This window comes from Glossina fuscipes, unplaced genomic scaffold (assembly GCF_014805625.2).
Source record: "Glossina fuscipes isolate IAEA_lab_2018 unplaced genomic scaffold, Yale_Gfus_2 133, whole genome shotgun sequence".
In the NCBI taxonomy this organism is placed as follows: Eukaryota; Metazoa; Arthropoda; class Insecta; order Diptera; family Glossinidae; genus Glossina; species Glossina fuscipes.
Window position 1 is genome coordinate 1013179 of NW_023998476.1, and position 16104 is coordinate 1029282.

General features: G+C 34.2%; 1 protein-coding gene across 6 annotated transcripts in view; it reads left to right on the forward strand.

Annotated features, from left to right (window-relative positions):
• Positions 1 to 16104, forward strand: part of LOC119640907 (roundabout homolog 2) — a 201409-nt gene that overhangs the window by 161205 nt on the left and 24100 nt on the right. For all 6 annotated transcript variants that reach the window (XM_038039240.1, XM_038039242.1, XM_038039243.1 and 3 more), the window contains 2 exons: positions 12504 to 12596; positions 12835 to 13033. In XM_038039240.1, the coding sequence (XP_037895168.1) occupies positions 12504 to 12596; positions 12835 to 13033 (292 nt within the window). The remainder of the gene's footprint in view (positions 1 to 12503; positions 12597 to 12834; positions 13034 to 16104) is intronic.

Here is a 16104-nt window from a genome sequence, read left to right on the forward strand (position 1 = left end):
ATTTTGTATTTTTTGTATCTTCTTATGGTTTCTATTAACAGGAGAGACTCTATGACTGCGCTATGTTTATAGATGTTTAGAAAAGAGAATGCAACTGTTTAACGAAAAAAGATAGATCTTTATTTTACATTTGGTCAAAAACTGCGTTAGCTAAATAATGAAAGAATTACTTAACTAAGGAACGTGAAAAAGCATAAACCAAAAGTAACAAGAGCTTCAATAAAAAGCTATATACGAGGGTAAAATATAATTTTACCTGCGGAATTTATTAAACTCGAAGACTAGATGGCCATTAAAATTCATTTCTTTCGTACGATATCATGGCTTACATTTGAATATGGGATTTTTTTTTCTTTTTAATATGGACTGGCTTACCATGGATGTGCATCTTCCAGAAGAAAGATGTTTGTTAATATTTTGTACATTTTTTTGCCCAAGCTTATATTTCTACTTAAAAGGACTAAGTTTAATTTCTGAAATAGTTATATTAAAAGAAAAAGTGTGCTTCAAGCATTTCTAAAATATAAAAGGCAAAAGGTTCAATAATTGAAAAACCGGCCAACAGCGAATTTTCACCCACTCCGTCCGAAATTATAGTTTACATTTTGATTTTTTTTTTCACAAAAGTGTAGTTTTTTTTAACGAAAATAAAATTATATAAAACAGCTAGAAGTATCTAAGAAAGCTAAATTGATGTGTTTTTTTATAAAACGCAAAACTCATATACGGACAAAAGTAATCGTTTTAATAAATGCAAATAACAAAGTTTTAACACTCACAAACTTTTACATATAACTTCATTAACAAAGTGCTTTTGGTGCATTTCCACTTTTCTGAGTGTATACAGATGTCATCATTGCATTATTAAGAAGACTTAACCTAACCTTAATGAAGATATTCTACTATATTTCTTTTTTTTTAGCTTATAAAAACGTCCTTATACAATATCCTTCAGCGAGTCAACAACAGATGATTTGCCGAGTTAAAAAGAAAGCAAGTCATAAAATTATATTCGGCCGTGACCGAAACTTTTATACCCAGCACAGTTATCCTCAAAGAGACAAAAAAAGTGAAAAAACTAAATATGCATGCTTTATAAGATGAAATGGGCGAGACTGATTTTTTAAATTTAATTGATTAAAATAAAAGTATTCGACGCATGAGCGTGTATGCGCTGTAGGCTTGTCCCATGAAAAGCCTGGTTTACTTCTAACTCAGACTGCAAATTTGTAGGCGATACCTTCATTTTCGTTAATGGGACTATGTTCATATTGCACCGTTTGGCAGACGAACAGACGGACATGGTTAGGTGCATTCCAAACTTGAAACTGGCTAATAATTCATGTACTTTATGGGCTTTTTGAATCTTGTTTTTGCATGTAATATGCTTCCGTTTTCTGCAAGTGCTAAAGCATCATCCACAAAATTTATTTTCAAATTTTTTTAGGTTTATCTGCTAGAATTTATGAGTAACGTGCAAAAAACCAACTTGTTGTTTTTTTCGAAAAACGAAAGTGTTCTCAGTTTATAAGGCGTAGTTGTCGTGTTCTTCAATCGATCTGGCCTGTTTTCAATATTAACCAGCGTGTAAGAACCTCCAATGTTTCTGCCAAATTTGAAGACAATTGCTCCATTTTTTCCAGGAGAATCTTTACATCAGAGATTACATGGACAGACGGACATGCCTAAATCGATTCAAAATTTGATGCTGATCAAAAATATATACATTTAGTGCGGTCTCTGAAGCTTTCTTCTGGGCATTGCAAACAGAGAGTGAATTTACCCTCCATCCTTCATCATCCGGTGGTGGATATAAGAGAAGGCGTGAAGACTATTAGCTATGGTTTTTTTACTAAGTTTTTCCTTGAATCTCTACTTTTTCTTTATATTCCGCAATGGATTACGCTTGACAATATTCATGAACTATAAACTGAAAATTTTCGGATTTTTCATGTATAACGTTTGATGATATACCTCCACACTGCCCACCATTAAATATCCTACATCAGTTCGCTTAATATAGGTATTGATATAACGACTTTTCGAAATAGAATTTCATATTGGAAGTGGTCAAAAAATTCCTCCGATTCGACTTATATTCACTAGCGTTCATAGTTAGGACAAAACGCGTTCTTTTCCAAAAGTTCATCAAAATATCTCAAAAATTGGTACATGTGGCTTGAACACAGGAAAACAAGGTGGGCAAAAGGAGAGAAAAGTTTAAATCGACTTATAAAATAACTTTGAATCGATCAGTCGATCTTCAACCCCTTATTAGTGTTGCATATCTACATCCATACACCTATATACCTTTGTACCACAAGAGGCGCAGGGTATACAAGGCGCCAAAACCGTGCAAATAATTGGCGTTGAGAAACTTATTTTAAACCGATTTATTATTTGTTTCTTGTTTGCCTTTGCTTAATTACGAAAAAGTCTTGAAATAAATTTCCCTTCTTCTGCTTTCACTGGCCATTCTAAAGAAAATTAAGTCTTCGCTAAACTAACTGCATATTTTTATTTTATTATTATTATTTTATGTTGTTGTTTTTGTTACAATTTTTTCTAAACATTTTGATTTATTTTGCTCAATAATTTTCTGAACTGTCTGTGTGTAAACTTTTTCATTTTTTAATAATAAAAATTTTTTTATTTTTCAATTCTTGTTTGCTCTTTGTTTTCAATGTTTCTTTTTTTTAAAAAAAGAAAAAAAAAATACGAAGAGAAAGAACGAAAATGGGGAGAAAGAGTAACAGTACAATGAAATAAAAAACTGAAAAACACTTGAATTGTTGAGCCGAGGACAAAATAATAATGAACGCTGTTGGAAACCCAACGACAGAGCAGTCAGGGAAAAATGAGGGTAAACAACAGCAACACTTAACAAGACACAAACAAGACTCTTGACTTGCATTAAAGAGAAGAAAAAAAACGCAATTTCTTTTACGAAACACATATCCAACAAAAACATACACACACACACGTCTGCCTATATGAATATATTTGCCGCTATACCAAGAATTAAAGGGAAGAATTTTCTTCGTTTTTTTCTGGTAAAACTGTATAAAGTTTAAAGCAGTTTTCAACCAATAAGTATCCTGGAGAAATCAAATTTAATTTCGAGAGATTTTAATAAAATCGGAGGAATGAAAACATTTAAGTTAGAAAATGAAAAATAAGCAAATTAATTAATATTATGGTCGGCTGAGGCAAGAAACGTTCCGGTTGGTTTAATTCATAAAATGCGCTGCAACGACTGGCTGAAAGTGTTTTCTTGCTTACACGGTCGGTGTGCTTTGTCTGTTGATGAGATTTTTTTTTCTTTTTATTTCTAAAAGAAATGAAATAAAAACGTTAAGCAGATTAAATTTTGTAAAGGGATATCGCACGCATCTATTCTGTTATTCTATACATATTTTATAAATCTTCAACAGGCTGATATAAAAGCTTTTAGTTTTAGCTCTGACTTGAATGCATTAAATTGCTACTCGTTTTGAGAACTGGATGTTGGGGCTGACAAGAAAAGCAAATTGTGAAAATCCAAACACGTTCGCTTACAAAAGTGATCTGCTTAGAGAAAATTCCTGAAATCCGTGTTCAATAACCGGATTACCTTGAAGACACCTTGTGCACTTTTTGTTTTAATTCATGCAAACAGGCTTAGTACTAGAAATTACCTCGTTAAGCCGTCGCCTAGATCGCGGCAATACCTGAGAAATCTGCACTTGTAATTAATTCAGGACGTCAAAAATATATTTATTCTAAATGTTTTAGTTCCTTTCAAATGAGTACATAGAATACTATTGAATATCTTAGCATACATTTAGGCAAAGAATTATTTGTATAAGAGCACGTTGAAACTAAGTACCTGTTTGTGATAGTCGGAGCCGAATAAATTCGAGGCTAATTGTTGCGTCTGCATTTTTGTTACTGTCGACGTCGTATCCGCTTTCGAGTCGAGGCTTCGAGTAGCGAGTTTACAGCACGTGATAATGTATATGTTTTTTGTCAGTGTCGAATGAAAATTCATTCAACGATAAAATGACCGTCGAATAACATACTGAAAGAAAAGATAATGAACGAAATGCACTCATTTGGTGCAATTAATGAACACAGAGACTAACTAATCCTACTATTGACGGAATTTTTAAAATATTGGGAAGAAAAAGTACTTGTTATTTTCTTCTGGTGTCATCAAATAAAAGGATAGTATTAAAAAGAAGTTAGTTGGGAAATATTAAAAGACGAATTGAAGGATTATTAAAGCACATCTCTCAACAAGTGCTTACTCGAGGCAGTTTCATTGATTGATGAAAAAAATTTATTTCGATTATTGTGCGTTGTTTTTTTATTTATTTTGTTCCTCTTCCTTTCTGTTTGGGTTTTTCTCCTCTAAAAAACTGTATTCGACTCAAACGTAGTCGACACACAACTAATAAAACAGCACTGTCGAAGAAGATGGCTGAGTCGAGTGATCATTCAATGTCGACCACCATTAACTGGTTCCAGGTTTTTTATTTGGTGTCACTAATTATCATTATTTTGAGGTGATCGTATAAATAAGTTGGTAGCTGTTTCTCATCAAAAATTTTTAATACAATCTAAATGAGCTATATTAGCCCTAATTGAATGACTTCGAAGGTGTTTGGCGCCAAATGATTTTTGAACTTAAATTATTTGCTTATTTCACATTGCATTTCCCAAAAGATTTCTATTCACTTTAGTTTAAACTAATTTTTGTAAATTTAAAATCAAAAACATATATAAATTACTTAACAATAAGCACAACATTTTCTGTACGGCACAATGGTGAAATTAAACTTTACCGTTTTTCTAGCACACGCCACCATGATGAACCTTAGAGGCTCAACCAAAGTGGAATTATTGATGCCACCTTTGCATACGTTTTGGGTCGAAAGAAATTCTCAAATTGCAATATTGCGCTCGTTATTGCACAGTTCCTCAAGCATCTCTGTTCCGAATTGTGCGTTAACTTTGTCCGTCCTGTACCGGATTTCTTTTTGCTATGAGTCTGGGGTAATCAACTCTGTCAAAGTCCGGTTCGTGCGGTAGATAGTTCATAACGTCTTAGCCAAGCCCTAGCAACTTCTTCCGAGCCATTAAAGATTTTTTTGGATAAGCGTTTCTATACGGACAGACAGCGTCTTTCTTATTGTGGAATTCCGGAACAGTTTAATCGCATTATTTGTTGGCATTAAATACCGAAACTAACCGTCCAATGACACTACTTTTCAATCTTTTATCACTTAAACTTTTGTCTGTTAGCTCATGTGGTGCCCAAATATTGAGTATTTCTTCTTCTCTTACAACTTTATCAACGATTGGTTCCTCCGACTATGTCGAGTCTTAAAGGTAAACGAACGAACCATTTGCATGCTGCTGATTTTGAAAAGGCAAGTTCACGATAACGACTATAAATCTTTTCAAAGCCATGTCAAAGTTTTTTGTCTTGGTCGAATGTAATTTGTTTGCAGAACTTGGATTCACTTCCAAAACGCTATTATTTCTGAATGAAGTAATAACTAATCACTTTTACATTTTTTACTAAGATATGGTTTGGCAACTTTCATGTCAGTTAGGACACGCGACTATGTAATGAAATCATCTAAAAGCTGCAAACTTATGCAATCGCCTAATTCAAGCAAATGTAACTGTAAATCCGTATATAGTTGTACGGAATCAGCCAAATATTGCTCAACTCTACAATGTCGACGTAGTAGGTGCTCGGCACTCACCGATACGCATTTTCTTGCTGCGACCACTCCATATCCCTCGCTCTCTCTCTCTCCTGCTTCACAGCTCTCCGACCATCATTCTGTTGTAGGTACGACGATATCCCCTCGACCCTATGATTGGTCGCACAACGCAAAAGATATAAGAAAAGAAGGGAGGAAAGATGTTGAAAAGTTCTGAATCGAATAGAACAAAAAGTGCAGTTAATTAGACATTTGAAGACTTTTTCACGATCTTCAAAGTTCCTCTTACCGCTCCCGTTTGAAATCAAATCAACAGTTTTCACAATAGGAGTTTAAGCGAGTTTTTCACTATTAGCACTTCGCTACTATAAGTATAAACTATGTATATATTTTAATAAATTTCACAAAGGTAATGCTAAATAGCATGCTGAAGAAAAAAAATTAAGCGCCAATTAACTTTCAAACAACACGAACAAGTATTTGTTTCTAGGAAACACAATAACATATAAGAAAAGTGTCATAGAGATCGCTAGTAAAGATAAAGTGTAACCAAAAGTAAAAATTGTGAAATTTGTTGTTTTAGTTTTTTATTTTTCTATTTTCATATACGTACATAAAATACTGTCAACAAAATAACACTGTAGGCGGCATGCGCAAACACACAATTATAAACAAGCGCACAAACAGCAGGTTTAAGCGCCAGTCTGGTATGTGTCAACGCAAACAACAATACGTTTTGTGTACATGCGAAACGAATGCCTAAAGTTAACTATGATAGTAAAACATGCTTAGCTAAAAGCTGTTTATTAAAATTATATTAAATACTGTTTAAAAAATTTACGCAAACAAAGAAACAAACAAACAAACACAGACACACACACATCCAAATAAAAAATAGAATCGCGTGTGGGCCACGGGATGGCGACAACCGTTACCGGTTTAACGGTTTAACGGTTGGGTGTTTAATTTAATGGCTAGGAGAATAGAGTTAACTGTATACAAATGCTCTCCTACCTGAAGAATTTTTTTCCTTTTTTTTCTTTCATACTGCAACACCTAAGATAAGAAACGAGAAATTATTACAAAAATGAGAATTTTGAATACCTCATGAACTTTGGTAAAAAATCGAACGAATTTTTATGACAGAGATATCTAAAATATATTTTTTTCTCAATTTAAGGGGGAAAATTAGGTTTTTATCTCCAAAATATTAAGCAAATAACTACGTCCAGAATTTGATGTGCACATATATCAAACTTTTGACTTGATTTTGCAAAGCCTTTAATTGTTTTGGGTCTAGTGCCCGTCTGGTATGCAACTCTACAGCGAATAAAAAATGTATCTCTCGTTTTGGGCTAACCTTAGCCACAACGAAACTCCCCCAAGGGCTGTTTCGTAATGTCAGGGGCTGTTGACATGACTGGTACTAGAAGAAAAGTTTCTGGATAGGGCTCGGTATTTAAATACGGTCAGTCAAAAGCTAGATGAGATAAGCAGAATGGACAGCTGGACAATCCGCAAGCAAGATTGTCAGTCGGGCTTACAGGCAGAATGAGTTTAAGAACAAAGCAGACGTAATGATGCATAAAGCTTCGAGCAGAAGAAATCAAATTGCCGTACGAGGGGACGGACACATTAACAGTCGTCGTAAACCAGTGAATGGAACAACCTGATGTGCCTCCATACAGAAATCACGAACAGGGGATAAAAGGAAACGGGATGGCGCTAAAACATGTATAACAAGTTACAGTGCAAAATGAACTTACGAATATGGGGAGAGACCGAACGTATTGTCTCAGAATTAACGCACGAATCAAGCAAACTCAAAAGTCAAACGGTCTGACAGATAAGGTTTGATTTGTAGAAAGACCATATCTGTGGATAAACTAATAGTGCAAACACTGTGGAAATAAGAAACGAGCGGAAATGCCGACAAAGGCAAGATATGAACACAATCAATTCGGACGGAATACACGTACAAGCAAAATAGAAGCGTATCATATAGCGGACGTTCGATAGATGCAGCAAATGTATGGGGATGTACAGCGGCATTGTGCAGCTGTTACATGCATTCCAGCATGGACATTAGTCCAGATAGAGGAAAGTGATGGGGAATAGATTTGTAAACAAGACGAATAGATAATTGCACGTATGGAAGTTATGATGAACTTGCAGATGTAACAGAGCAGAGAGCAAAGTATATGATGAGAGTTTTCGAGGGTCGTACATGAAAGGACAAAATTAGTGGAAAGTTTAGAAACGGTTCGACGTGTTTTACAAGCTGTTTTTTTTTAAGGATACATTTTCGAAGTGGATTTAGATAATCTACTAAATGAAAAATAAATCAAAAAATTCCCTTAAATAATTAAACAAAAGTTGAAGAAATATAAATATTTAGGAGCTTCGATTACAGATTCGATGCAGGTTTTAAATCAACAAAATATTTGCACGTAGAAAAATGAAAGGGAAACAGAGATGGCAAACAGCCACACATCTTTAATTATTTACACGTAGCGACACTTTTATATGCCTCACATGTAGCAACAGCGATGGCCGCCGAACATATTCATGTTGTGTTGGAAAATAATAAATAAAATATGAAAAAAAATAAATAAAAATTGCGCTGATATGCCAAATAAATATTCTACATGAAATTACAACAAAAATAATAACAAGAAAATCAAATATACCATGTATATAGATATATACATACATACATACATACATACATATACATTAATATATACATGCACACATATACATATGAATACTAATTTATGGCAATTTTTACTAAAAATTTATACACAATTTAAATGCACATGAATGAAATACGAAAACTGATCCGTATTCGGAAAATGTGCAAAAAAAAAACACATCAGAGTGGATGTATGCGAGTAGAATTTGGGTGAGCGAATCGAAATGATGTAATAAAGTGAAATTAGTGTATGCGGGTGTTCATATACGCGTATAACTGAGTACGAGTACGATTTTCGTAAATACATTTAAAAGCTTAACGATAACGGTAATTGAGGTATGACGTCGTATTGACCCGTTTGTTCAAGTGTAAAATAAATATTTGTTACGATATATATGAATATACATATGTAGAACAATACTCATTGTTACATTGTATATGCATTTCACTTCTGTACACATATACAAAATACAGAATCAACTAAACACATACCCTTTTCGACTGCAAAACACACATGCACATTATTTAAGTACAAATATCTCAATCACACACGTATACATTTTTGAATACAACAAAGTGTAGTGAATATGAAATAAAAGAGAGCACTATATATGTATAAGTTCATATAAACTCCCACGTTTTACATACACATTATCTAGTTGAGAAAGTAATGAGCTTAATAACAGAGGCAGATAGCGTTAGCTACTCTCAAAGCGTAACGCATATGAAAACGAATTGACCGACAGACATCTGCATGCAAAAAAATCGCTCGGATTCAATATTTTCTAAACTATTCAATATTAAGTTCTTTAAAATTTTGACAAAGAAGCCATGCTGTTGACAACATTGCTTTAATCTTTGGTCAGTGCTCCTTCGAGCTGACGTCCCTTCTTCGGATAACTGTTGGAATCGTTTATTCCTTTCCCACAGTGTTCCATTTTCAGATTCTTTAAAAAAGTTCTCTTCGATTGCGTTCATTTCTGAGGTGGAGAGCGATCGGAATGTCGGATAGACACTTTTTATGCCCACCACTGTAAGATTAGGGTTTATCCATTTTTCTTTTTTCCATAATGTATGTAAGTCCCAAAGGAAGCTGTAGAGACCGTATAAAGTATATTGTAGATCAGCGTGAAATTCTGAACTGATTTAGCCATGTCTGTCCATCTGGTTGTTTGTGTGGTGTTTTTCGTTGGCCCTCTCCTGGTCGCAAAAATGAAGGTATCGACCTCAAATTTGTTGGAAACATAGGAAGTTTTTGTTCGCAAGTTGGTATTGAAATTAGGCCAAATTGGCGAGAACGGAAGCACGTAGTCGAGCATAAACTGAACGCAACTCGAAAATGGAGAAAATCGGCCATGCCTTCACAAAGTTATGAGTGATTAAATTTTCTTGTCTTCACTTTTTTTGAGATTTTACTCTTATTTAATATAAGGCAAATAAATCAGAATATGTGAAACTATTTTGTACATTCCTCAAATGAAGATATATATTATCTGCCTAAAAATGGATTAACTCTAAATTGCTTATGGTAGACACCGCGACCTGGTGGATCAATTTTTTGTTAATAATACCAACGATATGGGTATCAGATAAAAGAGCTTGGAGAGTATAATACGAAAAGCATAGTGATGGGAGTGCGAGACTCGGCCCCGTCGTGTTGTATGTGTGAATAGGTGCGCGTTTTTTCTAAAGGAGAGAGTGAATAGTACTGTAAGGCGCTAAATAACTCTATAATATAAACTCTTCATCAGAAAGTACTCCTTTTAAGCTGTGTGTAAGCGCATGCGTTGTCATAGTGATGCGTCTAAAACTTAGTCTCTTGGTGTATGGGATAGGCGTAAAAGCTGTACGAAAAAATGCGATAATTTTCCCTGTTTAATGCGAAGAATGGTGCTGCTAAATAGTTACGAATGCAAAACGGCTGCGTCACAATATCTAAAATAGCGACGATAAAGCTATGCATCGACAGCGGTCACATTTGGGGCGGATTCGTTCGGCGAGGTGTATTGTGATTTGTTTTACCCAAATATCACCGGGGAAGACTACCAATAACAGACTGATACAACTGGGACGAAAAAGGAGAACTAAATGGCAAAAGTCATAGCATCATTAGTTTGTACTATGACAAAAATCGGCACCATTTAGCAAAACTCTTTCAAGAAATGTTTTGAATTTGAAATGTCCTGTCCCACTCGTTGCTATCAGGAGACTGTAGTCATTGCGATCAGAATGGGTTTCAACACATGATTTATTGCTTGCTCGACCCGTTCTTCCACAAATGCCCAAATACGAGTCTTTTTGTGCATCGTCTCCAAACAGCAGGATTTCTTCAGAGACGAAATCAATGATTCGCAAAAAAGATGGGCTACAGTTGCAGCATGGTTTCAGTGAACTGTTCTTTCAATTTTTGAGTAAGCAGTGGTTATATTTACACTTCCAACCGATTAAAACTCTATTTCTTTGTTTAGTCAAGTCATTATTTTTCGATATTTGTTTAACGCAAAATTTCGAGTTAGATTCTTCAGTCACTGCCTTGTTTCAGTGAAGGTGATCAAGGCATAAAATTATTTTTAGTTAGCTTTGCTATCTCGATTTGGATGAAACCTTATGTTATAAAAATTTACTCTTGCCGAAAATACCCACATATTGTTAGCAAGTAATATCGAACATTATCCAAAATGCTTATGAGTTCCTTTCGCTTTATGTCCTTTAGAAAATATAGAGGCCTCGTGCAAGGTAAATGTGCTGACCCGCAAAATTTTTTCTTAAACAAAGCTACGTAAGTAAAAGTTGTTTGAAGGAAAAATCTTCCGTCTTCTTAATTTGTGTTACTCTTAAGTGCAAACAATTTACTCATTCAACAGTTTTAAATATTTCACGCTTAGAAAATGAAGTTCACAACTTTTTATTCAAAGCTTAAGCATTGGTGCGGACGAGCTGGAAAATCTTCCACGAGGTGTATATGAAACACGACAAACTTTTAAAATTTGCCAACTTGTATTATTCCTTTCTGTGCTCCAAGAACTTTTCAATTAACTTGGCGCATTTTGTCATAAGCAGACGATTGCGTGCGAAAGATTGCATTCGCTTGTGCTTGTACCTGTACGCACATATGTGCGTAACATGTGTGTTGTTTACACGCAAAACATAAAATGTATTCATATACATATGTGGTTATAATAAACGCAACTGTAACCACAATAAAAAAAAAAGCAAAAAAATTATTCGATATATCGTACATTTACACATAACACAAAGCTTGTACTGCTCACAGGCAAACACTCAACAACACTTACGCACACCAACACAATCATACGATGATGTCATAGAAACAGTACAAAATTTTTCATTATATTGCAGTCGCCCTCATATCGCATGGTTTACATTCACATATACCTTCAACACTTTGCTTTTTTAATGCTCACAACAGCCGATACGCGTATTCATACACATGTATATATGTAGCTACATGCACGAGGCTTTATGTGTATGAAGATATTAAAATAAAATCAATATTGAAAAATATGACGTTTGAGCTGAAAACCTGCAGACTGAGGCCACAAACATTAATGTTGCGTCGTTGATAAAGTCGCTATTGTTGGTGCAGTTGTTGTTGGCAACATCTCAACAAAATTTTTCTGATTTATTGTTTTCATTATTATTATTATTGTTTCTCTTTCTTTTTGTATTTTTTTTTTTTGTGTTTATTCTCGCACCACTAGTAGTTTATATACGAAATGATGATAATTTTATTATTAATTACCGGGTTTTGAAACAATCGAAGTAAATACATGCTTGAAAGTATGCTATAGAAATTCATTGTTGTGTTAAACTTGTACATAAACCTTAAACCTTTATAGGAATATCTTACTCTTGCACATGACCAGGATGTGTTTCCCAATAATAGCTTTAGTGTAAAATTAATGCATTTTAAGGTAATTTTTTTTTGAGAAAAATTTTTCATTTAAAATAACATCAACAAGAGAGAAATTTCATTATATCTGATGGGCACTAGCGCAAATATTCAAGTTTTCTTTACCTTTAATTTCATTTCATATCCTTCGGTCCCTTCGAAACTTTTACATCATCAGGTTGTTGAATTAATCGATGCCGCGGCCATAAATTCCACAGCCGTACGTTTGGATTGGGTTATGCATGTCAGTGTTACCGAAAAATATGTTGAGGTACGTATTTATCTCATACTGCTTCATCTTTTATTGCTTGCATATGGCAGTGAACATAATGCATGTTTTTGAGTTTTTGTTTTTTTTGCTTTCTGCATTTTGTATGACACGTAAAGGTGGAGAAATTTAATTGGATTTTTCGTGTGCATTGCTATTTTAATCACTTCACTGACATTCGTTAAAGAAATGTTAATTATGATATCAGACTTATTAAGGCATTATTTACATTTTGTTACAGGGTCTCTATGTACGCTATCGCGATGTTAGCGCCAATTCTCAACAGTACAATATAATGACGGTTTTAAACCCATCAATTGAATCGCATGTGGTTGCCAATCTGAAGAAATATACTAAGTATGAATTCTTTTTGGCGCCTTTCTATCAAACGTTAGAAGGTCAGCCGAGCAACTCGAAAATTGTACAAACTTATGAAGATGGTAAGTGAAATAAATTATGTCGTTCTCGTTTTTCTCCCCTCTTTTTTAAAGATAAGACTTGTAATAGTTAGAATGGTAAGATAGTATTTTCTTAATTACATGAAGAAGTTGTTCGTCCGTTATCGCCCATTGTTGAGTTCTTCATGGTCGTCATGCTGCTATCGCGTTACAAATATTAATCGACGCTTGCAATATCCAACTTGTAATATGTAAAAGATATTGATTTTATGCCCGATGAGAATAATTCGTACTACCAATTAATGCGCTTAATATGTCAAATGTTTTCATCTGAGATGGCGAACATGAAGGGTTATACTTAAAGGGTACGCTTACCTGTTCCTTGTTTTATTTAACGATAACTGTAGACGAAGAATGGGCGTGGAGTACATTTTAAACAATCAGTTGCATGCAGTAAATGTACAGAAAAAAGCATATATTACGTTGGTCAGTAATTTCCGCGGCTAAATACAAATAAAAAATGTTGTTTCAACTTAGTTTGCATCAGAAGTAGTAAAATGATCCTCTAAATTTTCAATGACTATTTTATAGGACTTGCTATGCTTTGGTTTTCACAATAACCTTATCATTTTTTACAAGTCATTCTCGTATACTAACATACTTTTCAGATTTAAGAAGTGTTATGATTTGCACGAGGTTTGATAAGGAGTATAGGGTATGTGAAGTACGAATTCGAACTTCGATCCATGCAACTTTGGCATTATAGCTGTCGACTTCGATTTCGGGTCGCACTTTCAAACTAAAGTTGTCACATGTTCTCTGTTTTTCAAACTAGTCGATGAAGAAAATACCATGCGTTTCCCAAAATATAGGGCACATAATTGATTCACTTCGATATGTTGTTGTTCTTAAGATTAACTTGCTCGTATGTTTCGTTGTTACCGAGTATTTCGACTTCGCGAACCAGTATTTAGTCGTTCGCTTCACGGTATTCTTCTGTAACAATAATTTTCTCATTCAATAATAACACAAAACGATTCAAGTTTTACATTCAAAACACATATTAATTACTTATTTTATTACTTTTTTGTTTACTTTCTTCTTGAAACGAAGCTCTGCGAACTGGCTAATGATTAAAAATGGAAATGCATTTTAATTTTTCTAATTATTTATGGAGCTGCTATAAATGTTATATGTACACTTGGTTACAATTATTTCAATAACACAGACATTAACCTACGGCGACGTCTATCCGAACCTAGCAATCTTTTGCAGGTTCCTTGACAGGAGGCAGAATTGGTTTCGTTTATTTACATATAAACGTAGACGTCTTCTAATTTCTGAGAAAATTTTCTTTAACATAAATACTATAAACGATATTCTTTAACTTTTGGTTAGCAAGCTCTACGAAGAAACGTCAAACTAGTGGATCAATTGACGCCGATCTCATTCACTCCTTAATTATCGATCATAAGAGTTAAGTATTTTTAGGAGTCAAGAAGGTTACTCTACATTCATGACTATATCAAGACGTGTTAGATAAGGCTCAAGCATTTCTAAAGGTCAAGAGAAGGATTACCCCTGCCAAAGCTCCATGCGCGTGACTTACCTACCACTCAAATAAAGGTCACTCTAAATCAAAAGAGACGGTAAATAAAATCTACAAGAAAGGTTTGAGAAGTTTTTACGAGTATGAATTTTAAATTGATCAGCCGACAAGCACTTGAGTAAATATTAAAGATTAACAAGTTAACCGTCATTGACGAATCTACTCGTCGTACTCATACGTATAACGTCTATTTAGAACAAAAATTTCTCATTATTATATCCACCACCGTAAGACAGTCGTATACCCATTTTGCTTTTTTAATAATGTACGTAAGACTCAAAAGAAAACTTCAGAGAGCCTATAAAGTGTATATGTCCTTGATCAGCGTCAAATTCTGAACTGATTTAGCCATGTCTGTCCATCTGTTTGTTTGTGTGGTGTTTGTTGTTGGCCCTCTCCTGCTCGCAAAAATGAAGGTATCCACCCACCTCAAACTTGTTGGAAACATAGGAAGTTTTTGTTCGCAAGTTGGTATTGAAAATAGGCCAAATTGGCGAGAACGGAAGCACGTAGTCGAGCATAAACTGAACGCAACTCGAAAAAGGAGAAAATCGGCCATGCCTTCACAAAGTTATGAGTGATTAAATTTTCTTGTCTTTACTTTTTTTGAGATTTTACTCTTATTTAACATAAGGTAAATAAATCAGAATATGTGAAACTATTTTGTACATTCCTCAAATGAAGATATATATTATCTGCCTAAAAATGGATTAACTCTAAATTGCTTATGGTAGACACCGCGACCTTGTGGATCAATTTTTTGTTAATAATACCAGCGATATGGGTATCAGATAAAAGAGCTTGGAGAGTATAATACGAAAAGCATAGTGATGGGAGTGCGAGACTCGGCTCCGCCAAATATAACTTTCTTACTTGTTTTTTTTTTTTTAAATCCTATCCTATGTAATGCTTACGTTTACTTAGTATATAAAATTCCTGCTAGACTTAGATTTTCATACTAAATGAGGGATTCTTTCCTATTGTGTCTCCATTATGAAATTAAGTTTAAAACTTAAACCGAAGGTAAACCTCATAATTGCTACCGTTTAACAGTTTTCCCATAAATCCTTTGGGTTACAAAATTGTAAGCGGAAAGAAAGCAAGCTCTGTGAATAAAAATATATTAAATTGTGTTTCATCAGGAAGAAGAAAGGTGAAAGGAAGAAAAAGGGAAATAAATAAGAGAAACAAAAAAATTTGAAAAACAATAACAACAACTTTTTATGCAAATTAAATAATAAATGTAAAAAATATAAACAAACGTAGTCCCTCCCTCTCTCTCTCTGTCTGTCTGTCTCTCTCCCACTTTCGTTATTTATCTCTGCTTCTCTCACACACCTGCAGTGACTATTTCGGGCGTTTCGAAGACCACAAAAACCACAAAACTAAAAGAAGACAAGAAAAAAATGGTATGCATGCATAAAAAACAAAGCATTGTACGGAGAGATGGAAAAAATTTTCATATAAAACATGAGAAAATATTTTATGTAAAGCACCAGCTCAT